The 25,290-nt window shown below is 43.5% G+C and overlaps 2 protein-coding genes across 12 annotated transcripts in view; one reads left to right on the forward strand and one right to left on the reverse strand.

Annotated features, from left to right (window-relative positions):
- Positions 1-433: 433 nt before the first annotated feature.
- On the forward strand, positions 434-16,601 carry atxn2 (ataxin 2). 9 transcript variants are annotated; one of them, XM_029161437.3, is made up of 26 exons: positions 435-933; positions 2,304-2,334; positions 2,678-2,737; positions 3,146-3,217; positions 4,114-4,264; positions 4,820-4,834; positions 7,106-7,230; positions 7,342-7,433; positions 7,543-7,731; positions 8,149-8,321; positions 8,660-8,908; positions 9,682-9,867; positions 9,959-10,138; positions 10,225-10,332; positions 10,632-10,702; positions 10,818-11,176; positions 11,412-11,475; positions 11,571-11,717; positions 12,346-12,363; positions 12,972-13,044; positions 13,319-13,509; positions 13,915-14,041; positions 14,143-14,331; positions 14,422-14,636; positions 15,125-15,302; positions 15,843-16,601. In XM_029161437.3, the coding sequence occupies exons 1-26, from the start codon at positions 824-826 to the stop codon at positions 15,869-15,871; spliced, it is 3,402 nt and encodes a 1,133-aa protein (XP_029017270.1). In that variant the 5' UTR covers positions 435-823; the 3' UTR covers positions 15,872-16,601. The 9 variants fall into 9 exon arrangements, with proteins under 9 accessions (XP_029017277.1, XP_029017270.1, XP_029017272.1 ...); XM_029161439.3 differs by having other exon boundaries at positions 12,972-13,038; XM_029161444.3 differs by lacking the exon at positions 14,143-14,331 and having other exon boundaries at positions 434-933.
- Positions 16,602-16,876: 275 nt separating this feature from the next.
- The window catches only part of sh2b3 (SH2B adaptor protein 3), a 30,671-nt gene continuing 22,257 nt past the window's right edge, over positions 16,877-25,290 (reverse strand). For all 3 annotated transcript variants that reach the window (XM_029161448.3, XM_029161449.3, XM_029161450.3), the window contains exons 3-8: positions 23,183-23,284; positions 22,469-22,557; positions 21,007-21,101; positions 20,702-20,916; positions 20,392-20,569; positions 16,877-20,300 (exon numbers count right to left, since the gene is read on the reverse strand). In XM_029161448.3, coding sequence (XP_029017281.1) covers positions 19,930-20,300; positions 20,392-20,569; positions 20,702-20,916; positions 21,007-21,101; positions 22,469-22,557; positions 23,183-23,284 — 1,050 coding nt within the window. In that variant the 3' untranslated portion in view covers positions 16,877-19,929. The remainder of the gene's footprint in view (positions 20,301-20,391; positions 20,570-20,701; positions 20,917-21,006; positions 21,102-22,468; positions 22,558-23,182; positions 23,285-25,290) is intronic.

The raw sequence follows: 25,290 nt of genomic DNA on the forward strand, positions 1-25,290 counted from the left end.
AATAAAAGACTACTTTATTTACCTTGACTTGAAAAGACTCGTTGTATGTGTGAATGTCGTAGCAAAATGATGAAATTAATAATTTCTATGTCATCTCTGATATGCACGTTTAATTGCAATCAAAAAGCATGCAACTAGCGTAAGATAGCTGCGTTTCTACGATTGTGCGGCTGTGTAGTTTATGTATTCACCGGCTCACGTGGATGCCACAAAACACCCGCGGAGTGTCCGTACACTTCCTGAAAGTAGTGCCCGGTTGTAATAGCTTGTTCTTAAAAATAGTGAATGTGTTTATGTTGCATTTGGCGATCTGAATTAAATATAATCACGTTTGTTTATTAACTAATTTAAGGATGACACAACACATCGTATTCAATTATTTATGTAGACGTTATGCGCTGTTACGTCTTTCATATATCCCTCCGCTGGTTTTTGTCCCCTTTCAGACTGTTTTGGTCTTTTCGCTGTTAGCAACGGAAAGAACCCGAGATAGCTGTAAACCCTATTTTGAAATAATCAAAATTTTGTTAGGCATGCGAAACAGATTGACAAAGGGTGTAAAATTCATGTTTATCTTGGAGTAGTGACTGGCGCACGTTGTCTTTTTTAAATATCTATTTTTTTCAGTTTTATTAGTAATTGTACAGATTGCTAAATTAGCTAGCAACCTTAGCCAGCTAGCTTCTTAGCATAGCATCTTCCTAAGGAGGCACGTTGACATTAGCCCGTTAGCACGGTGTCACACAACCATACACCGTCTCATCATCAAGTAATTGCGGTGTGAAGCTGGTCGTTTTAAGGCGCTGTCTTTTATGGGATCATCATGTCAATGAAGGCCGGTGGAAATCGCAGCAAGCCCGGCGGTGGCAACACCGCTGGTGCCGCCTCCTCTGGTGCCGGAGGAAGCGGCGGGGGAAGACAGAATCTGGGCAGGTCTGTGAAATGTACACCCTAATACACTCTAATAAAACATATATGCGTGCGCTACTGTGACGGTTTTCAGTGTTTGGACACAGCCACTTTAAGCTGTTACAGTTTTGAGAGATGACATGCCCGTTAAATGGATCAAAACTTGTACGTGCTGGTGAACGATATGTGGGCCTTGCGACGTGTTGGTTCTGTAGCCTAACGCGGTGCGGTTCAGCTAACAAGGCCTGTTCGCTTGCTCCAATAATGTTGCAACTTCGTCGTAAGGGTTCCTCCTCTCCCACGTTAAATACAACGCCTCATCTGGTTTCGGGCGGTGCATTTAGACAGGCGTAGACGGAGAGGCACGGTGCCCTAAAACGAGCTTCAGTGATGCTCTTTGCCAAGTTCACCATCGGCTCGGAGTCAGCTTAGCAAGTGTTAATTAGCCATCCAGCAGCGCATGTTTGTAATGCGGTGCATCTGCCACATTCGGCGTTCCTAACCGCTAGCTAACGGGACTCGTCCTCGCGACTCTTAGATCTAGGAGATTGCGATGGAACAACCGTGTTTGCTCTCCACTCGTGCAGCTTGCTGCATTACCGCAACATTGCTGCAATGGGTTTGCCAAGAAATTGATATAAGCGTGTGGGCGCACGAAAGAAAGGGGCGGATGAAGAGGAGAAGGGGGAATTACAGACCGACGAGCTTTCAACCTTGACGTTACAGCTCGTGCTAAATAGTGTCCTTGAAGTATGACTTTTGTGCACAGCAACCACATACTCTCTGTGCGGGAGCTGCATGCGTATTGTGAATTTGGGGAGTGTTATTTTGGTCAGGCTTGTCTTCACCGGTCACCGGGACATTACGCCCCATTCATTGCGTAGCTTCCATCTGTTAAGGCCGTATGGAAATGCAAAATGACAAGCGGCCGGTTGGATTCATGCATAAAGCATGATCGATTTCCGCTTGCTTCTAATATTAATACTCTAGTTCAATACTCTCTTACTCATTTACTACAATGAAAATGATGTTGCCTACACCGAATGAAGTGTGAATGCCTGTCCTTGTGCCAGGGAATGGGGTGCATTTTAGGACATGCGTGGAAAAAATGTATGCTACAGTGTTCAGTGTGCAGTCCCTTCAACATTCTAACCAGAACATTATTGTGGTATTGGAGGATGCTGAAGTTACAGAATAGACAAATAGGTTAATTGTCATTGATGATTTTTTACCAGGTACATCAGCAATTCTGTGCCATCTTATATATGTACAGCACCACCTCGGTTTCAATTGTTCAGTTGAACCACAGTCCTCTTCACCGAGTGCTTTGTGTTAATATGCTTGCACAAATTTTACATGGCCAGTTTGACAACAATGGCATTTTTTCCTTTCAGGGGACGGCACAGTGGTAAAGGTCCTGCAGCAGTAAGTAATCTGTCAACTCTGTAGAAAATAGCCTTTCTGTCAAATAGACATGCGTCACAAGAAGTGTGTTATACCTGAGTACTGCGGCTGCTGAGTGGGGAAACTGGTTTTAACAAACCTGGAACAGTCCTCTCCATTTTGTCTTGTTAGTTTAAGAAATGCAATTTGGTTTTGAAGTTGCACAGAATAGACCTCAGACACAAATCCAGTGGTTTGAAAATTGTTTCTTTGTGTAATGACTATAGGGAGTGTACAGTAGGTGCCACTTACATATGTGCTCCTGTGTAGCACAATTCCTTTTTGCAAATAGGGAAGAGAAAAACTAACTCTGTTTTCTCTATAGGTTATTTTTAGCGGTGTATATGCAAACATGAGGATGGTCCATGTCTTGACGTCAGTTGTGGTATGTAACTGTATGAAACCATAAGATAGATAATATTCCCGATATTTCTAATGTGCCCTTCTGAATTTGTACTCCAATATACCGTTAATGTATAAAGAATGTAATTTGTGAGAAAACCATGAAACAACAATGTTGATCATGCTGCCTGTAAATAAGATGGGAACAGCTGTATCTATTGCAGTCTGTCTTTTAACCACATGCTGTTTCTTCAAAATGTCTATGCTGCAATAAAAACAACCTCTGGTTTAGCGAGACAGCTGGTTGCATAAACAAAGCAGAAACTGATGAATAATTTGACTGTTTCTTAGCAGATTAGTTTCTGAACTTGTTTTTCTAATTTACAGTTATATTATATTGAAGAAGTGATTGTTGCATACAGCGAGTAATGTCAGTCCTGTTTATTTACAGGGGGCCAAATGTGAGCTTAAAGTGAAAAATGGAGCCATCTATGAAGGAGTATTTAAGACATATGGTCCTGAGGTAAGGTTCACACACCGTGTGATGTTTTTCATTGGTTCTAATATGAAGATAGATGTTTAATTTCTTCAACAGCAGTTTTAATGATTAAGATTAACTGCTGAGACGATCGTGTCCTGCCAGCAGATTCACCCCAGAGGTGGCTAAAACAAAGATCACCGTTTCCCCTTTTCAATCTTCCCTTAAATGTTAAAATATTCGCAACATTTCCCCTTTGGGGACAATTTACTTTGCACAGATAAAAAGCCTAATCTTTGCAATTCTGTATTTTTTTGTCTAGTTAATTCAGTAGAGTTGGGCTTTAGCTTCACTTCAGATGTCAGAAATGGACATTATGCGTTGCTTTTAGACCAAAGTGGAGGCCTGTAGCTTCCATATTTTTTCACAAGGATGTGAACTGAAATGTGAAGAAGGCCGGCAGCATACTCCTTCAGAAATTGATTTTGGCCTGCTTGTACAGGCAGAAACGCTACTTTGTTTGAAGACCAAGGCACATCATCACATGTGGCTTTTATTACTATGGTGTGTGCAAAGTGAGGAGTCAAACATGTTGAAATATTCACCCAGCTCTATCCAAAGCCCTTTTGTACACTTTCTCATACACTGACAAATGTGTTGTTAGGTTCAGGGAATTGGTTTTAAATTCCTTAGTAGTTTATTGTTACCATTTAGAATCATTGTACTTTATAATCAAGGTTGAATTGCTTGTTTTGTCAGACCAACAGTCAAAAATGAAAAGAAAGTTTACAGTGATATAATCTAGATAATATAGGATGGAGGTACAAGGTAGTTACATGGGTTTTATCATCACATGTCCAGCATTTCATCATGTCCTGTTTAGGCTTTCTTGTGTTTCATATTCCTTTTTAATATTTATTGAACACAATTTTCTCCCTCAGTGTGACCTAGTGCTGGATGCTGCCCACAGAAAGAGTCCAGAGCCAAGCATAGGTCCCAGGAAAGAGGATATTGTGGAGAGCATCATTTTCAAGGCCTCAGATGTCGTAGTGGTGACCTTCAAAGATGTAGACCTTAACTTCGCCAGAAAAGGTACTGCTGACAAATATTATCTAGGAACAGACTTTAAGTACCTAATCTTATACATATCAAACATCATAAAGCATACACAATACAACTAGCTTTTTCTTTCTCTTTTGTATTTAGTACATTAGTGCATACAAAATGTTATTCATTGTTTTTGGTCTTTATTCTGATGTTCAGAAATACTTTCCATGCATTAAATCCAGTGTGTCTACTCTGAGTGGTCATTGATGATTTATGTGATCTCTTGGTTGATCAGAAGGTTGCGCTGCCACAGCAAAGACACTCAAGCTAAAAAGTCCTAAATTTGACTTATAGACTATGAAAAGATTTATTCTCTAAAAATGAACAGTGATAAAGTATGATGATTTTATTATATTTAAGTAGTGTGCTGGTGCCAGTTCTGAAACTAATTGAAGCATTTGTGAAGTAACTAGTAATTTGAATACTGTAGACAAAGGAAAATAATATAAAATTATTAGTTAGGAAGATGTTCACTTCAGTGTTTAAACCTTAGCACTCAGCTGATTATAATCTGTCTGTCTCTCCTCTCCAATGGTCTAGTCTCCTCTGACACAGGTAATTAATGGCTGTTTTCTCATTTTGCACATCTCTTTATGCACTCCCACATACATACAGTACCTGAAGTACTGAAATCATCACTCTAAAAAGTGTGAATTCCTTAGACTGATCTGTTGCCACCAATTGCTGTGCTGCACTGCAAGTCCAATCTGATAACAGCATTTCTTCTTTTATGTAATATCAACTGTTCATTAGATGCTTTCATCACTAAACTGGGTGTTGCTTTTGTTGGAAGAGTTGCCAATTGTTTTTTCACGTATGGTTTCGTTAAATGATGCACCTCACATTTGAACTTGTTTTAGGATTCTGTAACATCACACTAATAGTTACTTGTTTTTCTACATTTATTGTTAGTTACGGCCAAGCTCGTTAATTCATCTTTCACTTAGCCCTGCCCACATATGGTGGCTTTATCCTACAGCTGAGAAAGAAAATTATGATTTCACTGAAAGCAACAAGTTGAAAACACATTTCCAGCACTAGCACTTTACTTTGCTTTGAGTATTGTATAAAAGTGTCAATTCATACTAGGATTGACTACAATAAATGCATGATTGCTTAACCCTCAATATGGCCAGGGTTGATTTGTAAATCACCGTTTATACACAATTCCCTTAATGGTCAGTGTGTTTAAAGCATACCAACCACTTTAACTAAGACTTGTTACCCCAACTCTTTTTATGGGGCCAATCTAGTATCTCTGAACCTGCTGTGTGCCAGAAATACTAAAATGTGCTTTGTACTGGGGGATGTTTGGATGAATTAGTAAATCAAGGTGGCTGATATGCCTTATTCACATATGTGGTCTGTTGGTGCCAGTTCTAAGAATGTGAGACCAGACTTGGGCTGACATGAGATTAGATGTCCTTTCAAATGAATTTTTCTTTGAGCCAGTATCTCGCTGGTTTTAGTTGAGCCAATCAAACAATTTAAAAGTTTAATTAGAGTATGTAGAATAAGTTTTCCTGAAAGTATGATAAACCCCAAGCTATGAAAGTGTTTTTCTTAAGATGTTGCCATGGTTGTGTATAATACATGTGAAGAAGCTGTATATGGCCAATGCACAGCAGAGCTGTAACTTAATGTTAAAGACCTTTGCTTATTGATTACTTTAATTACATGACTTTCTTTAGTAACATGCCAAGGCAGCGACTGAGGAATTTCATTTTCTCTGTACGAGTTTGGATCTTTTTTGCTCACACTACTGAAGCTTTTATTCTTACTTAACTAATGCCAGCTCAACTAATAGCTCAAATGTTTTGAAAGGATTTTTCCCCAATCCAGTTGGGCCCATGTCTGGATGTGAGTGGGTGTGTCTGGTGAACCACCACTACCTCCATAAATACCTCTGCTGTGAGAGTTTGAGGCATAAGCTCATGAGGCATGATCGCTTCCCTGCAAAAACAGTGAGAGTTTGCCATGTGACCGTTTACCATTATGAGCCTGTAGGTGTATGTATGTTGACATGTGACAGTCACACACAGAATGAGTTTTAGACACTTTATTGTGTTGTAGGTGTGATTTGATACTTAAATGTACACTCTGTTAGCCATAATGACAAATTAGTGGCAATTGGAAGATTTTTTTTAATCTCTACATAATACACAAAACCAATAATGTGCTTGGTGTGGTACTCCAGGCTGTGGTCTGGTTTATCCTGTTTGCTTTAATCGTAAGTGTAAACAAGCACTCTGCTAAAGGAGCTTTAGAAATCCTCTGCAACTGCCATTCCAGCAACGCTCCATCAATCAGGGTTTCACGGTCGAGTGGTTAGATGGAAGCCACTTTGAGTAAAAGGCATATGACACCCCATTTTGAGTTTGCTCAGGACTCAGCATGATGGAAAAATATACTAAGGCCTGATGAGATGAAAGATGAACTCCCACCATGGATGAACATGGGACCCTGCAACCTTGTAACAAAGACATGGGGGTTAAATTTTAGTCCTTAAGTTCACAGACCCAACTCTCCCATTTGTTAGAGCTCTGTTGGCAAAAATAGAAAAAGGGTCCAAAGCTTGTAGAGAGCCTTGAAAAGTTAAAGCTGTAATTGCTGTTCACAACTCTTCTACGGTACAAAGTACAGAACTTGAATGAAAATGAAATGAAAGATTCCATTTGTGGAAAAGTCTTTTCATTTCACTTTGTCATTATGGCTTATTGAATGTACACATCTCCCAATAAAAATTAAATGTACAACATAATGTCTAAGTAGTGGGCGTATCTCAATACCTTATGAAACCACTGAATGTGTTTGTGTGCATCACAGACAACTTCACAGATGCAGCAGTCAGTGGCAAAATCAACGGTGAGCATAAGGAGAAAGATCTGGAGCCCTGGGATGGAGGAGAGACCCATAACTCCGACAGCCTTGAGTCTCTGGATACTGATGTGGTAATATATGCAAATACTTAATACATCACTTGATACTGTATATAATAGCAGCCATACAGGATCCAGGACACTTGGTTGCTAATAGATCTTGTGTATGTGTTTCCCAATCAGTCAAATGGATGGGACCCTAACGATATGTTCAAGTACAATGAAGAAAAATATGGAGTCCTTTCCACTTATGACAGCAGCCTGTCTACTTATACGTAAGCCTCTCTATGTATATCTGAATCTCCCTGTGTGTTCTAAGCTGTACCACAAATGAGTATCACACTATCATTCTGCTACTGTTGCCTGACCTGAGCTTTTGCCCAGGGTCCCATTGGAGCGGGACAACTCAGAAGAATTCCTTAAGAGGGAAGCACGTGCCGCGCAGCTGGCAGAGGAGATTGAGGCCAGCGCCACATACAAGGCTCGCGTGGCGCTGGAGAATGATGACCGCTCTGAAGAGGAGAAATATACTGCTGTAGTGCGAGGGGAGAGGGAGTCTCACACACTTAGTAGGTGAGGCCGGGGCACAAATACAGGAGTAAGGCAGACACGTGCTTCATGCTTCAATGCACAGCTTGAAATTGGGTTGTTGTAGTTATTTTGTAATGTACAATCTTAAATTGTTGGCGATAATCTCAATGGTTGAAGGAAACCACAGCCCAAACACTTCCTTCTCTGCTCCTTTCACCATAATGGCATATTAAACAAAGTCATTCTAGCAAGTGCACTAACTAGACAGCAGCTGTTTTAAACAAATGCTTCCTTGCTAATTAAAGAAAACATGCTTATTTTGGCTAATGAGAGGTGCTTAGTTGAACATAATAAAGTATTGAATTAATTCCTTCCCTTTGTCATGTTGATTTTTTTTGTCTTATGTATATTTAACTGAACCATGTTTGTTTGTTTGTTTGAATGTCTGTTTATGCGCAGAGAGAACAAGTACATTCCTCCAGGTCAGAGGAACAGGGAGGCGATGTCTTGGGGTCCGGCACGTCAGAACTCACCACGTCTGGCTCAGAACTCGGCTGGACCCCCGATTCCGCGACCAGGACCTCATGACTACAGTCCCAGCTCCGGGGCAGACCAGAGGGTAGTTAATGGAGGTGCGCTTGAATACATCACACCCAAACTCCCTCTTACTCGCTACACTCTATATATAGGATTTCTGTACAGGTACACTGATTTGCGTTTCAGGCTTCTGTGAGTCACCCACCGTTCCTCTTTCTTGTTTACTTAAACTGGTTCAGCACCTTTGACAAGATGTTCCTATTAATTTATTGTACATTTACTTATGACCGTTAAAGTGTATTATTCAACTCTTACCATTCTTATATTTGTTAGTCTCCTTTTTTCTATTTCTGCTTGATCTTTGTTTCCCCCACTTAAACTAATTGCCACCTGCTTTTTGTCATTCTTGATCATTTGTCCTTCCCTCTTTTAGGTACATACCATTGGCCCTCACCCTGTCCATCTCCTTCCTCTCGTCCCCCCTCTCGTTACCAGTCTGGCCCCTCCTCTCTGCCTCCTCGGGCGACCACGCCCACCCGGCCACCATCCAGACCCCCTTCTCGACCCTCCAGGCCTCCCTCTCATTCATCCCACCCCTCCTATCCTACCTCCTCATCCTCCTTTTCCCACCATGGGCCCGCGTCGCCAGCATCCACTCTGCCCAAACGCATGTCTTCAGAAGGTACCCACATTGAGTGTGAAACAGATCTGGGCAAAGGCATGAGGAGGTGGATGGATGTCGCCTAAAATAGAAATGATTGACAATAAGGAAACTTAAATAAATCTGCCCAGGTCTAGTGTGAAACAAAACAAATAGGTAAATATGCTTCTTTAGACTGATCTGGGGTCAGATTTGCAATCATCATGCAAATAGAAGTGATGGTGACAAAGCTGATCCCTTGTCAGTTTATCAAGCAGTTTTACCTTGGCATGTGGGTGCACTACTGTGTGCTGTGCTTTCTGTTTAGCAAGAGCTCTGTCACAGGTTCCATGGTGCAGACGAGGAAGTTGATCAGCAGATACCTTAGTTCCTTTTGGTCTTACTAACAAACATGTACTTCACTCACATGGAAAGTTTTCAGATGTCAGCCATTGTTTAGCCACAGAATATTTTTGCTCCAGCCTGTGTCTTGTAGTACAGGCATAATTCGTGCATAAACTCTGCTAAACGGTGACGTTTGGAAACACCTGCTTCCACCTAACGTTCTCCCTTCGCTTTCTTTGTTTCTCATTTCTCACTCATTCTGGTTTGATAAGTGTGGTGCGTTGTCTCATCACTTTACAGGATCATCTGCTATTCTTTATTAACATGTTTGCTATCAAGTAACATTGCTGTACGATTACTGTGAGACATGACCAGTGGAAACCTTTACAGCAAGCTGTCAGGGAACACTGTGCTACCACACTTCCACTGTGTTCACAGAGATTTGTCTGTTTTTCGTTGATGATCAATAGGTCCACCTAGGATGTCCCCAAAATCCCAGAGGACACCTCGTACTCATAGAGTGCCACCCTGCCGGACCACTGGCGTCCCTCCGGGAGTGGACTTAATTTCCCACAATACCCCTGGAGAGCTCCCAGTGTCTGCACCAACCAGGAGCAGCTCCTCTGGAGGGACATGGTCCTCAGTAGTTAGCGGAGGTGCAATGGCCTGTGCAGCTCACTAACATGTTATGAATTAGAACTTATGTTTTATGGTAGCCGTGATCAAAACTCTTGTTTCTTTCCTCAGCCCACAGACCCCGTTCTCCCCGGCAGAATAGTATAAGTGGATCTTCCTCTGGGTCCTCCTCCCTCTCATCACCCCAGACAGGAGCAGCGCCTATTGAAACAGTTGCTACACCAACGTCAGCTTCCTCTCCTACTGCTGCTAGCCCTGCCCCAAACATAGTCACCTCCCCGTCAGGAGAGGGTAAGCTTACTATTAACCCTTGCTTTCACTTCCAATGCTGTGGAGTAAGCTGATCATTTTTCTTTTCTCTATTTTCTTTAATATAGCAAAAGAATGTCGGGTTCAAGAGACAAGGCAAACATCCCCCACTGCAAACAAGGAGAACATTAAGCCCTTGGACAGCTCATCTAGTATCACCAGACCAGTCTGTAAAGGTACAGTGTTTACTCATTAGAATAATAATCATTTACTAGTGTTTTGAATATATATATATATATATATATATATATATATATATATATATATATATATATATATATATATATATATATATGTATATATATATATATATATATTATTTTATTTTGAAAAAGATACCATTTGCCTTCATATCTGTTTTTATTTAAAATTTTGCTCTCTCTATATATTCAGCCTAAGAAAGTAGATATAACCTCAACACATTCATTTGTGAGTAACAAACCTCTCTATGCCTCTCTTTTTACTGATCTTATAGGACCCCCATCTATGGCTCCAGATCACAGAAAGCAAATAGATAATTTGAAGAAATTCAGTGTAGATTTTAGGGTGAGTATTTCTATTAATTCATACAGTATTTATACAGTATTTCTTTGTTTGTGAGGCTGCACTGGAGCTTTTGTGCACCTCCTCCAAACGCTGCTTTTCATGTTCCCTTTTGCAGTTGCAGTCTAGTTCAAACACAGACCCTGCCTTTGACCAGATGATGACCAAGCCTCCCAGAGATCAAGCAGACAAGCCCAAAGACCTTCCCTTGGACAAAACCTGTTCAGTGGGGCGGGAGGGCATTGAGGAGGGTGTAGTGATTGCTGCTGGCACCCCCGGTGGTGCCTCTGCCCCGTCAACAGCCACAAACACCAGTAAGCCTGGCAGCCCCGCTGCCCTATCCCCGTCTCCTTCAGCCCCAGACCAGAAAAGGACAGGCCTGGATGTGACGTCACAGGGAGTCCAGACGACAGCCACGTCCACATTCAGTGGCCTCAAGCAGGAGGAGAAGGAGGAGAAAAAGGAGGCAGTACAAGAGTAAGTGGATGGTTAATGAGAGCCTTCAATATGTTATAAGAGACGCTGTTTCACTTCGTGGAATGTTTCTGATTATTTAGCATTACAAGATGTAAAAATAAGATGTTGAGTAGTAAATCTGTACATAACATGGCCTAGGAAACAGTCTTACAAGACGTGCTATGTATGCCTATTTAGCAACATATAGCAACTATTTGGGAAATTATTGAAGTTCACTTTGTTTCACCTCTTTCAGTCAAGTGAGAAAATCAACCCTGAACCCAAATGCCAACGAGTTCAAACCCAGGTTCACTACACAGGTTAGTGTGCTCTGTTGGTGACTGCAGAATAGAAACAACACAAACTAAACTGATTTCTCTAATAGTTTATGTCTCTTTACATGTCATTGCATTAGCCAAAACCTTCCAACACCCCAACACCCCCTCGGCCTCAGGGCCAACCCAGCCCCTCCATTGTGGTCCCACAGCCCCCAACTGTCTACAGCCAGACAGTCTGCTTCCCTCAGATGTATCCGCTCACCCCAGTCAGCCCAGGAGTGCAGGTGAGGCACACGCATTCTAATTAATTACATCTGTATTATGTGGGTGAAAAACTAATTAAAAGTAAACAGTAATAAACACACAGTTTATTCCTAAATAACCACCATCACTGAGGGGCTCCCACTTGGTTTTGGTTTCTTAATATTTGTTTCCTTGTTTTTCTTATTTTCTTTCATTCTTTGGGGGCCTACAGACATTTTCTATTTCATAATAGACATTGAGATACACAGAATGTTCAAAGACAACATGCACTTGTCATCACTTTTCTTTTCCCTTCCCTCTAATGTTTTATTCATTATTTTTGCCAAATTATGTGAATAATGTTTAATATAGTAAATATTTGGGATAACTGGGACACAGAACTTTGAAATGTTTAAGGAATGGAGGAAGTACATTAAATATGCATACAGTATGTCAAAATATTTGTAATGACTCAGATGTTGTTCCTGGATAATTCAGATAAAACCAAATATATTCATACGAAAAGATTTATGTACTTTTCTATGTTGCTATAAGAAAAACTTGGTGATCCAACATCAAACACATGTAAATGGTAAATTAACTTGGTCGACTAAAGAGTGGTTCTTTTTTTCCTTTTCTCCCCCTCCTCTCTCTCTCTCGCTCCATTAGAAAAGCATAATATGGAAGGTTTGTAAATTTTTCTAAGATTTCTATTACTTTAAAATCCTTTTGTTTATTTTTATTAAGCCCAATCAGCACTGAGATGTTTTGCTTGCTTGTTGAATTAATGCCATCAGATGTTGGTTTGCCAACTTCTTATTGCAATTCATCTTGAACTGTCATCACAGATGGACTTTTAACTTCATCTTGTTTCTATTGGCTTCATCTGTTTTCCTAAGAAATGGTTGTAAGCTAATAGGTGTTCAAGCCTCTTTGTTTTTCCTATAATACTGTTTCTAATAGACGTGCATGGTATAGTGGTCAGCAGCCAGAGAACGATGACGAGCAAAGTTTGGGTCAGAGTCATAGCTGCGAAACATAGGTTTCTGCCCAACGATAGACAGATGTAGAAAATGTATGTGGTCCCAGGTAAGAGATTCCCACAGTCTCACATGCATGTTTGTTTTAAATAGACTTTGTGTATATTGAAAGAGGGCAACAGTTTAAAGCCAACCACATTGTTGTTGTAAGAGTAAGTCAGGTTTTTAGCCAAGGGCTGGTTTTCACTTCTGTAGAAATGATCTGAAGGTGCCATGAAGACATTGAGTTTAAACTTGTTTTCTCTACCGTCCCAGTCTCCAGCTATGTACCAGGTTCAGATGCCACATATGGCGGTCAGCCAGTCTAAACCCTACAGACCAGGTAAAGGTGAGAATAACGCAGCTTTCTCTCATTCCTCACACCTTTCTCATGGTCACGCTTTTGCTCTCGCTTTTCTGTCTATGCATAATATTTATAAATGAGCACATTCTCATCCACAGCCATTAATCCGTGCGCATTGCATGTTGTGTTTCTCTCGAGTTGAGGACTACAGGTTCTTTATTGCTGTGTTGTTCTTCATCTCTGCTTTGTGATTCTGTTTAGTTCAGATTAACTGAACATTAACAATGTATCCTCATAATCAACAAACCTGACTCTCCAGTACCCAGCATGCCCCAGCAGAGGTCAGACCAGCATCACCCACCTGGCACGCCCACCATGATGCACTCAGCGACGGCAGCAGGGCCACCCATTGTAGCACCAAGCCCGGCCTACTCTGCCCAGTATTTCGCCTGCAGCCCACAGCAATTTAGTCAGCCACTGGTCCAGCAGATGCCACACTACCAGTCACAGGTGAGAAACTGCAAATCCAGAATCACCTGTTAGGAGCCACGTGTGCCTTTTAAAGTTACTGTAGGCCCATGACACAGCACTGGCTGTCTTTGCCTCCTCCAGTCGTTCATTAGTCAGCTATTTGTCTCACAGATGTCTACAGTCCAGCTGCTTGACAGGGTGCCAGTGTTCCGATCCTTTTGATTTGTGAAGCTGACTGCATGCTCTTGGCTCTCAAACCCGAGTTATTACCTGCTCTTACAGCTGGAACACAGCTAGAAAATTGGCTTTAGTCAGAATGACAAGTCAGCTGTGTTCATGAGCACGCCAACATGTAGGATTCCGGTTACGTCGTACTAGCTGTAGGCTGAGGGAGAATTACCAGTGTTTAATGCTCACGTTGCCTCTCCTCTGTCTGCCCCATAGGCACAGCATGTGTTCAGCCCAGTAATGCAGGGCAGTGCCAGGATGATGGCGCCTCCCACGCATGGCCAGCCCAGCCTCGTCTCCTCCTCGACTACACAGTACCCAGAGCAGACACACACCATGTATGGTACGTCACGCTAGCCCCCGTGTACTGTGACAAACTGGGCTGTGCAGGCTGTCGGGCGAACCGGTTCATTTCAGGCTAACTTACACGGATTCCCATCTCAGTGTCTCCAGGGCCAATGCCTCAGCAGTACCCCCACCACAGTGCCACCTTGCACCCTCACCCACAGCACCCCCAACCATCGGCCACACCCACAGGCCAAGCCCAGCAGGGTGGTCCCCCACAACACGGAGGTCCTAGCCACCCAGCTGCCAGCCCTGTGCAACACCCACAGCACCCGCAGGCAGCGGCAGGTGTGCGAACCTAGAATGCTGCTCTGCACACACGTTTGGAGCAGAATATAAACTGGAGTAATGTGCTGTGTTTCTGTTTCCGTCTCGTAGCGGCAGCAGCAGCGGCCCAAGCTCTCCATCTAGCCAATCAGCCCCCTCAGCAGCAGATGTACTCGGCCTTGGCCCCCACGCCTCCTTCTATGACCCCAGGTCCCAACCCTCAGTCTCCCCAGGCATCATTCCCTTCTGCTCAGCAGACTGTCTATATACACCCTCAGCAGGTGCAGCATGGCTACAACCCCAGCCACATGGCACATGTGCAGCAGGTACGTTACATTTGGCTACTGGGACAATAATTAAGTAGCACAGAAGACATTTTGATTGGCAGCGATTTTACACATGAAAGTGACTAACTCTTTGATCAGTTCCAGTAGGCAGGAGTTTGACCAAGTCTAGGATGTGAACTTCACATTTATGCAGGATAAAGTAGTTTTAAGTGAAACCTGCTATCCATGCATGCTCACAAAGAGACCTTCAGTAATCTTTGAACTACTTGGTTGTTAAATGAATGCTTAACTCTCTGGCTGCAATGTTTCTTGTTATAATTGAGCAGATTCTTTGCCTGCTTTTCTTTTAGCAGCTTGAGTGGAGATCTAGTTGTGATACTGTACTTATACTAGAATCCATTGACAGTAACCCACACAGTGTAGTTGTAGCTTCTAAGTATTTCATCTGTTTAATGAACTTGCACTGTCCTGTTTGTCTCTCACTTGACACATTTTGATCTCACTGACTCACAATGTCTCACACTTAGGCTCACATGCAGTCTGGTATAGTGCCGTCTCACCATCCTGCACCCACCCATCCACCAATGATGCTGATGGCTACCCAGGGGCCTCCAGGAGGTCCTCAGCCACCTATGCCCCAGGCTTCCCTCAACCCCATCCCAGTTTCCTCTACTACACATTTCTCCTACCTGGCACATCCACAAGGTATGTCAGGCACACAGGTGGAGGCTGGATGGGCCAACTGTAACTAGAACAGGTGTAGTTTATCAGTTTCTAAAGATGCCATATGGTCTGTGGATCTCTACTCTCTGACTAACAATGACCTGGAAAAAATGATTCTCCACGTTCATTTGTGTTGGCTGCAATTCTTGGCAAGGTGTGAAGTCGGGCAGCAGACCAAACTATGAATCAGTCCTGTTTTTCCTGTCCTTACTCATAGCTGTGTTGCTAACACAAGCTCACCAGCTGTCTTGTTACACTGGGAGCAGAGGAATTGGTGACTTTCAGTTTCTGTTTTGTGTGGAAAATGATTAAACCAGATGCTCTCACTGTACTTGATGAAGCATCTGGTGTTGAGGTTCTGTAGCCAACAATAACCCGTGCTTTTTTAAAAGACAAGTCAAAGGTTTTAGTTAAAACCTGAGAAAAAGAACTGATCTGACTGCTAACTGAAACCTAACTAGATGAAGGATTTCCTGAAGTAAATGCACTGTTCAGGCTGTAAGTATTGTCTCATCTCTGCAGTGCAACCTCATCATCAGCAGCAGCTGTAGGTAGGGGGCGCCGCCGAGATTTGGGACCCTCTGTACCGTGCTCTTCCACCAGAGCCTTCATAACCAGGAGACAAAGAGAACGAGAGCGCTTCCTCTCCTCGTCCTCACCAGACATGCTTCACATCGGCTTTTCTCCTCCCTCCCCTCCCCGACTAGGCAATAAGAGAATGTTAACAGGTTGATGCAGTGACATGTTTTTACAAGCTAGAGATTTAAATGGACAAGACTGCTCCTAATCAGCCCCTGTTCTCTACCACACACACACATACAACAAACACACTTCCAGGGGTCCCAAATTGCAGCTTGAGTCAGCTTGCCAAGTAAATGAGAGAATGAGAGTAACTAATCAGTGAGAGTGAAGAAGAAAATTCAACTGGAACTTGTATTTTGTCTGCACCTTGTTAAAGAAAAAAAATCTTCCAACTTTTAGACAGTATTAATCTTACTGTTTATTGCTGCTATGTGCTGCGTTTGTTTCCAGACTAGTTTCTAACCAAACTAAACACAAAACACGACAAGAAGCTTCCTGTGAAACGAACACGTTTTGGCAGCCGAGTGGACAGGAGAAACGTTATTTATGAAACTATAATGGCTGAGGTGATCAGATGCCACTTCTCACCTGACCCTTATGTAACTTTTAAGTTAAAACTTTTACTTTGTAGATAATATAAATAATTTAAAAAAACCAGCAAAAAAATTTAAAAACAATAAAAAAAGTTTTAAAAACTGACTGAGTGTTTGCTTCATTGTGAACATGGTTGCTGTAGTATGTGGCCTACATCATCCTGCTACAAACACACAGGCGCACAAACTACTTTAACCTTTAATGCTCCATAATTATGGTGAGGGAAAAACGTAATACTGTACTAATCTAACAAAGTAGATTTCGTTCTACTTTAGATCAGCTCGCACAGAACGAGACCTTGTAAAAGAGAACTATGTGGTCCATCACCTGAGCAGTGATCGTCCTAGAACCACATGACAGAGTCAACACACAGCTGCTGATGTGTTTTCTGGTTAGGTTTATTTAAAAAAAAAAAAAGTCAAATATACAGTTGATATTTATATATAATTTAGATACTTATAACTGAAGGTGATGCAAAAACAGGGCAAATCTGAAGGGTGTTGTGGTTTTCTGGTAGGAGGACATTGGGTTCAGCTGGAATGTTTACAGTGCTAAGTTAAACAGAATGAACAGTATTGAGAACACATTACATTCATCAACTGGACATTTTCAAATAAAACGTACGCGGGGAGACAACGGGTGTCGGCTGGAGTGGACGTCTGGGACTGAAGGCAACCTGAGGTACGAGGGATCTTTGGGATTAACTCGATTGGAGACAACTGGAGTGAACCATGGTGAAATGAGACCAGAAACCAACAGAACAACAGTGGGTATTCCCTGTGTGGCGAGTTTTTGGCATTTGTTGTGCAGCCGATGAGCCAGTGCAAACACTGAATTCTCACACAGTTCATTCACCTGGAAGCCTATGATTGCTCCTTACATACTGTACGTCATAAAGGGGTGAGGCAGTGGGCATCTCAGATATTGCACTACACATGTTCTGCACCACATCACACCTGCACTTTAAAAAAAAGGGGAAAAGCAACAGCAGCTTTCTGGCAAAGGCACAGTCATTCTCCCTTGGTTTAAAATAAAAAAAAAAAAAAAAGTCAGCTAAGATGGGACTGATCGTCAATAGTTCTTGTTACCGTTGCTTTCTTTCAGCGGAAGTGAAACAGAGGTGATGAAAGATTTGTTTTGGCTTTGGACGCGTCATGGCAGGAAGAGCAACCGTACATTTGCCAAAAACATCCTTGTCTTTGTTCCCCTTTAAAACACTTCAAAGACGTCAGTCTAGATCGTGAAGACACGTTAAGGAAAACAACACAACCACGGTACCAAATGATCCTTTGGTAGACAAAGTAGACATGATGTTAATCACAGCAGACTTACTCTGGTCATGTTCATGAGGAAACAAAGTGGCATTTACTGTATGCATTTATAAAACTAAAAACAGGAAACTATAACAAACAAGGGCAGGTTCACTGAAGGTAAATCTAAAACCAACTGCTAAAGTTAGTGTTAAAGCAAAGTTAGCAGACAGGTAGCGCATCCTAGCACACTACTGCCCAACGACATCCAGCCACTAAAGGATGTTACTGCAAGTAAATGAGAGAAACTCTGATTACTACTGACTCTGTGAACAGCTGATGACCACGGTTACGGGACATTCTGCCTCATTAGCCACAAAAATAACTAAAGGCTTCTCATGAGACAGTGAACATACGCTTTAAATCAGCTTTGGTTCTAAATCAGGTGATGGTTCTGAGAGAAATCAGGCCTGTGAGTATTAATACACACAGCAGCTTCTCTCTTTGGCAAAAACCTGTTTAGACGTTTTCTGTACAAAAAAGAAACTTCAATAACAATGTAGCAAATTAAATCTTGGCAATATACTTCACACCTGAGTTACGTGATGATCATCTGTTATAGTTTAAAGGTTGAATGACAAACTCAGAAGGCACCGGAAATTAATTGGCCGTTAATTTCGTAAACAGGGAAAGAAAAACGGTGAAGCTGCAGGTCAACGACCAAAATTACCCAGAAGAACGTGTCTAAACTCTGATGTTCAACATCTGGACACAAAGATTTCCTATACCTCCAAACAAGGCTCTATTAAAAACATCTATAGTGTAGAAAAAATACAATTTTTTTTCAATTGACTTGTGGTGGTGACATATAAAAATACTAGGAACATAATTAATGCTATCAGTGTAAAAAGTAGTAAATGTTGATATTTACAGAGGCACCTGTGTGATTTCGCCAATGAATAAACTGACTGAATAAGATTTCAAAGCCTGGACAATTCATTTAGGCGTAATTGTTTGCTTTTGGTCTTTACGTCGAGTGTTTCCCCTCTCGCGCTCTTCGGAGTGAAGCTTGTTAGTTTTTAGAGCTCTGCTTAATAAATTCACCTTGTGCTGCCAGGTCTCACTTTGGTGACAGGACATCGTTTCCACTACTAAACCAATGCACTACAGTGGATGGATTATGTTTTAGCATTCACTTCAATTCATTTCTTCCCATTGTTACTGGACTAATGTAGGAAATCCTCGCAGTTAGAAACGGGGCATGAAGGTGAACCACGTACTTTACTGACATGTCAATAAACTACGCGTTCATGCTCAAACAAGTGCTTTGGACAACAACTGTGCAGAAGGAGCTGATCTTAAATCACTGGTTTTGTGCTTGAGCAAAGTGTAAACGAGTGAAAGCACTGCTTTGGAAGTTTGTTGGAGCTTTGCCAATTGACTTTAACCAAAGTTTCCCCTTTGGTTATATTTCTGAAAAATAATCTGTGTATAGAAAAAATACACATTGTTTACAAAGTGCACTAAAAGCAACATGCACATAAATATATAGTAATATGCAAGAGAAGGACCATCTACTGAAATGTGTCTAAAGTCCTCAGTGTTTGTAGGTGGGATCTGCTCAACTGTCGCCCAGATCAAAGAGGGGTTGTGTCAGGAAGCGCACCCGGCGTAAAAACCTGCCAAATCAACCATGCCGATCATTCGCTGTGGCGACGCCTGACGGGATGAAGCCGAAACGAGTTACCTCTTTTTTTTTTTTTTAACTTGATTTAACTCCTTTTGCATAAAGTTCAGGTTAGACTATAAAAAAGGATGGAAGCCTTCTCTTCTGCTCTCTCACACAGAACCTCAGCATCGAAACAAAGAAAACAATTATCACAGTCAACACTGCTAGAAAACTCCCAAAAATACATTCACTGTGGACACTCGGGGTTTTGGCTGTGAAGGTCTGATGCTGGTAAACACACGCAGCTCAGACATAGTGGGCGAGTGTATGCGTTGACATACACAGTGCTATGTGTTCAGACGAAGCTTTGTTCTCACAAGTTCATGAGTCACATGAAGCTTAGTGGGGGTAAAACAATGCGTATGTATGGTGTGTGTGTGTGTGTGTGTGTGTGTGTGTGTGTGTGTGGGCTTCACGGGTGCCGTCGTTCAGAGTTGACACAAGCATGAGTGGGTCAGAGCAACATGTACTGGTTGTCTATCGCCCGCATGCGGCCGCGCTCGGGCTCCAGCTCGTAGTCCGAATCCCGCTGAGGGATGATGGGAGCGTGGGCGCTGGTGTGGCGGAGCAGGGGCCTCCGCCCTACGGATTCACTGCGGCGCAGAGGAGGGGGCACGGGCGGGGGAGGGTCTGAGGGGGGGTTGGTGCGGGCGAACGGGTGGCCCCCCGGCTGGGAGCTGGAGCTGGGGGTGGACGCGGAGCTGGTGGTGGAGCTGGAGGACGGGGGCTGGCTGGAGGCGTGAGGCAGGCTGCAGTGAGCCAAGCTGGGCTCCGAGTTCCACCGGTGGAGGGAGAAGGGGACCAGGACGGTGTTCGAGAGCTGACCTGAGGGGAAAAGAAACATCCACATGAGTCTACTTTGGGAAATATTTTATGAATATCTGTTTCATTTTCAAGGGTGGGGGTGGGGGTTCACCCTGTGATGGAAGGCTGGACCCAGCCACGACGAAGCTGGACAGCGTGACGGCGCCGGCGGCTCCGCACTCCAAGGGGATGGGGAAAAGGCGGAAGTGGCTGAGCATGTCCATCACAGAGGGGAAGCGCAGGTGCTGCACCCTGCACTGACCCCATTCTGTTAGAGAGAGGCGCAAGTGCTGTGGACACACACACACACACGCACACACACGCGCACACACGCGCACACACACACACACAGAGTCAGCTTCTCGCCTCACGTTTGCTCTGCACCACTGCCCGTTAGCGAGCCTTTGTCCTGCGTGTCGTACCTTTGCTTTCCCCTGGTAGTTGAACGTGAGGACGTAGTCGCCCCTGCGCGTCTCACTCTGCCGGACCAGAAACACCCCGTGGCCCCCTGGGCCGGAGCTCTGAACCAGGTGTGCCGCCTTGACCCGGGAGATGGGCCCGTGGAACCACGGGTAGGAGAACAGGAAGTGATCCGTTTTCTGGACAGCCTGCTTCAGTAGGGGGAAGGGGGCGGGGCCTGGACAAGCAACGCACAACCCACAAAAAATCATCAACATTTAGCTGCGTCAAACATCTGCCAACTCGGACTCAACTCATTGTCACTCACTCTGACTCGCCGAGTCTGCGCTTCCTCCGTGTGTGCTGGCTGGTTCAGAGCCGTCAGCCGGCGAGGGGAGAGGCTCCAGTTCCACACTGCTCGACCTGAGGGGCAGAGAGAGGTTCAGATTAGACACACAACATCATCAAAAGCACACACCACGTCATTCTCATTGTTTCGCTTCTTCCCGAGGAAGAAATCAGGTCAACTTCATAATTATTTCACAGCAAGTTGTGTTTATTCCACCATGTGCCTTTTGAATCCGCAGCTCCGCTTTGTGTTGGCAGATCTGCGTCCTTGTTTCTGTTAAATGCAGACTAGAAGCTCTACAGTGAGTGTAATTACACCAGTGTCTCAAAAAAAAAGTGTCAGTGATTTATTGACTGCCACGAAACACAAAGAGCAACAAAGACCAGAAAATGAGAAGCAGTTGTACTAAAGTTAGTATTAGTATGTTACTAAAGTACTAAAAACACACAAGTAGAAATACTTCCTCAAACACTGTTGTGGAATAGAAATGGAAAACTGCCTACAAATGTATTTATTTATTTTTGTACCGAGGTCCAGTGATACTGAAGTGTGTGTTGGACCCTGAGCATAGACAGGAAGTGAATCCAGTTCACCAGTTCAGATGGAACCAGAACCCATGCTCTTGTGCAGAGTACAGATGGTTAAAAGGTGAAGGCCTGAGTGAATCCTGCTGAAACGCTGACTCGGGTTTGTTTTGAACAAGCGGAAGACGCGTCTCCTCTCGCTGTGCGAGCATGCGAGACCGCTTTCATCTTCGTGAGCTTCGTTCATTTTAGGATTTGCGCCTGCACCAACATGTTAACAGAGTCACAATCACGTCTATCATGCTTCAGCATCTTCCCCCTTTTCCTCCAGCAGAGGCCACAGGAAATGTGGGCAGTGAAAGAAGGAACCAAACGAAAAGTTCTTCAAGCAGACGCCCCGTAAACACACCTTCTGCCCAGTCGCTCCACATTCAGTTTACAATATACAAATAAAAGTTCAGTGTCATTTTAAATCCACATTCATTCTGAATGCGCTGCACAAACATGTGTTGCCTCTCTAAGGTTGAGGGTAAATATTAAGTTAACCGTTCAGTTTGATGAACGATTATTTCCAGAAATATTCAGGACGCGGCTCCTTGTGCGGAGCAAAGCAAAACATCCAGAGTCTTGCATTTGCAGACACACGCTCCAGCACGAGTAAACATCCATGATACGCAGAAATGAGCGTGTGTGTGTGTCTGACTTGAAGAGCTTGTGCTAATTAGTAGTAGACGTGATCACTTGTAAAATGGATAGAAATGACAAGCCCTGGCTCCTTTTCCGCCACTGGAATTCCTGATTACACTTTTGGTTCCGACTCGTGTAACAATAAACTAATCAGCATCTAATGCCTTTGGTTTGGTTTGTGCTGACAGAGGCAAAATGCCCAAATGTGGGCTCCAACGTCAGCGTCTCACCTGTTGCTGATACATTCCTTCAGCTCTGTCGTCCAAGAGCTGACCTGCTGGTCGTTGTCCGTCTCAAATATCAGACTACCTCGATTAACCTGCAGAGACAGAGGGTTCCAAACACACCGTCAGAGCATCACCTGGACCGAACCGAGGGTTTACTAACTCTACTGGCACTTTTCCCGGACGGGAAAAAAATAAAGAAAAAAAAAAACAAAAAGAAAATGAAGAACATGTTTTATTGGCGCTCATCCTGGAACAAGCTAGACTCAAACACACCACACTAATTAACTCAGCACATGAATCGACTCGCAAAACACAAATTAGGTACAGCTAAGAATAAAAAGCTAAAAAAAAAAAAAAAGAACAAGAGTTAAATCTGGCCAGAAGGTGTCGCACAGGGAACTGCTGGGTCCCAGTCATCGGTAACATGTGTTTCCATGAAGCTAAACCCGTGTAAAACTGCCATCAAACACTTACACAGCTGTAAAAAGCCAGTTTGCTTCCTGCTCATGATAAATAAGGCTGTTATCGCTTTGGATGGATTTAGATAAGTGAAAACACCATCATTCTTTATAAGGATAAAAATGATGAATGAAGAACTATTGCAGCACAGTCCACTTCCCTGCTGTCCTGTGTGTTACAGTAGGTGCATTTTGAAATGTTGTAAAACCATAATTGTTCCGTTTTAAAGACTTCCTGGTTTAAAACTGCAGAACGTACCTTTAAAACAAAAGTGTTTAAGTTGTCGGGCATCTCCAATACGTTACAGCGGCGAACTTCTTGGATATCCGAGCAGTGAGTTGTCAGTTTAGGGCTGGAGGCCTAAAACACAGATCAGATGATGTTCTCTTGGTTAACGAAACAGACCGAACAGAGAGTGGAAACTGAAATACAGCAGCGTTATGACTGTTCCGTGTTGTGTCAACGGGAGCTTTTATTCTGAGGCTGATCGCTTAAGCTACAGATGCTGAAACGCGTGGTACCACAGGAAAGTTGCTGTGTGTGTGTGTGTGTGTGTCTACAGCCTGCGTCTCTACACTTAACAAATGGGAACCACATGATCCAAATCAAGCCTGAAGAGCAGTGCGTGTGTGTGTGTGTGTGTGTGTGTGTGTGTGTGTGTGTGATTCATGCAGCTGAAAACAGTCTCCCCTAGTGAAGGAAACGGCAGTGAACCACAGGAAGAAGAGCATGATGGGAGCTCCCATTGCAGAGCTCCAAGATGGACCCACGACCTTGTGCGTGACGACCTTTACGACAGCAGATGCATGAAACATCCAGTAACGAACAGCATGGGCAGAGACGCATATACAGGCAGACGTCCCTCTGGCTCAGACCTCCGAGATGAGAACATTTAATATTCATTTATATATTTACATAGAGGGTTGCAGCTACTGTGGTAATTTGCATACATTTATTATGAATTATAACAAAAACGTCCTCCTTGCTGTTTTAATTGTTGGGCCAACAGGTCAAACCCATAAAATGTCTGCATGCAAGTGCACAAAACAAGAAACGATGGCGAAGATTTACATTGAAGACGATGAGACGTCAAAACAGCTGCTAGATTGTAATCTGGAGACCAACAGTTCAAGTAATCAAAGCAGTTCTGTCTAGTAGACGGTCGCTCTCCTTTATTTCCGTGATCTAATAATGCAATAGTTAAACATCAACATCACTGATGCTGAAGCTCCAAGACGGTGGAAAGCAACGAGCTACAGCTGGAGCCACATCAGACCCCATGAAGCAAAGGCGCCGGAGGCAGAACAGCGAGTGGAGAGGAGCGAGGAGCACGACAGCAGCCGAAGGATCCGCGAGATGGAAACAGAACGGGGCTGTGTGCACCGGATGAGCCGGAGGAATGCCTGCTAATCCCGCACATCAAAGCAGCAGATTAGCCCACCGCCCGCTCACCCCTCACAGCCGGCGGCCGCCGTCAAAGAGTCCGGTGACTCCAGACGGCCTCCGCTTCAACCGCAGCGGCTAATGACAACAAAAGGCAGCGTGACGCAGAGATGAGAGCAACCTGACTCATGTCGAGAGATCGCTCAATGAGGAACTGACTAAGAATGGAATGCCAAATTGCTGCCACAGCTGAATTTCAGTGCAGGGTGTTCAGAAGAAAAAAACAAAACATTTCTGCTTTTTTTTTCGAATTCATGTTAAAACTTTGAGGTTTTCTCACAACGGGTCCTCGTATTAAGAATAGTGAGAAAGATCCAATCAGCTGCACAGCACGCGCTCTGTGAAGACAGACACTTTGCTATGAAGGAATCACATTTGGAGATGTTCATTCTGCAGCACGGGCGTTATTAGAAGGCCGCTTCAGAGTGGGCTTCCAAGAATGTGGTTGGAACCCGGCATTGAAGCCAGCGCAGATGAAAAAATGGGAGTCTGAGGCGAGGAAGCGCGAGACTGGCGTGAGGTTCGAGGAGAAGCTGGAGGAAAGAGCAGCGACGCTGGTTTACTGGTGAAATCACCGATGAGCGTGTGCATGTCAGTGTACAGTCACAGCGCAGATCTGATTATGGAGCTCGACCAGAGAGCAGCGTGTGGCAGGTTGAGAGCTGCAGATGAAACTTCAACACTCCTAAACCAGGATCTGCAGTACGTGTTCTGATTCTCTGCCCACCTGCGTTTGACTGACAGCCACACGCTGAGTGGCCAGAAGCACAGAGCACTGTTACAGACCAACCCATCCCAAGTGGCTGATGGCATTTTCCAAGTCACGTAATGAAGAAAATTTAAAAGGCAGATTCATCAGTAAGGAACATTGTTGCAGCAACAACTAGAAGTTGTTACAGAAGTTTCCTTCCATTTGACCCGGA

The sequence above is a fragment of the Betta splendens genome, chromosome 9, assembly GCF_900634795.4.
Source record: "Betta splendens chromosome 9, fBetSpl5.4, whole genome shotgun sequence".
In the NCBI taxonomy this organism is placed as follows: Eukaryota; Metazoa; Chordata; class Actinopteri; order Anabantiformes; family Osphronemidae; genus Betta; species Betta splendens.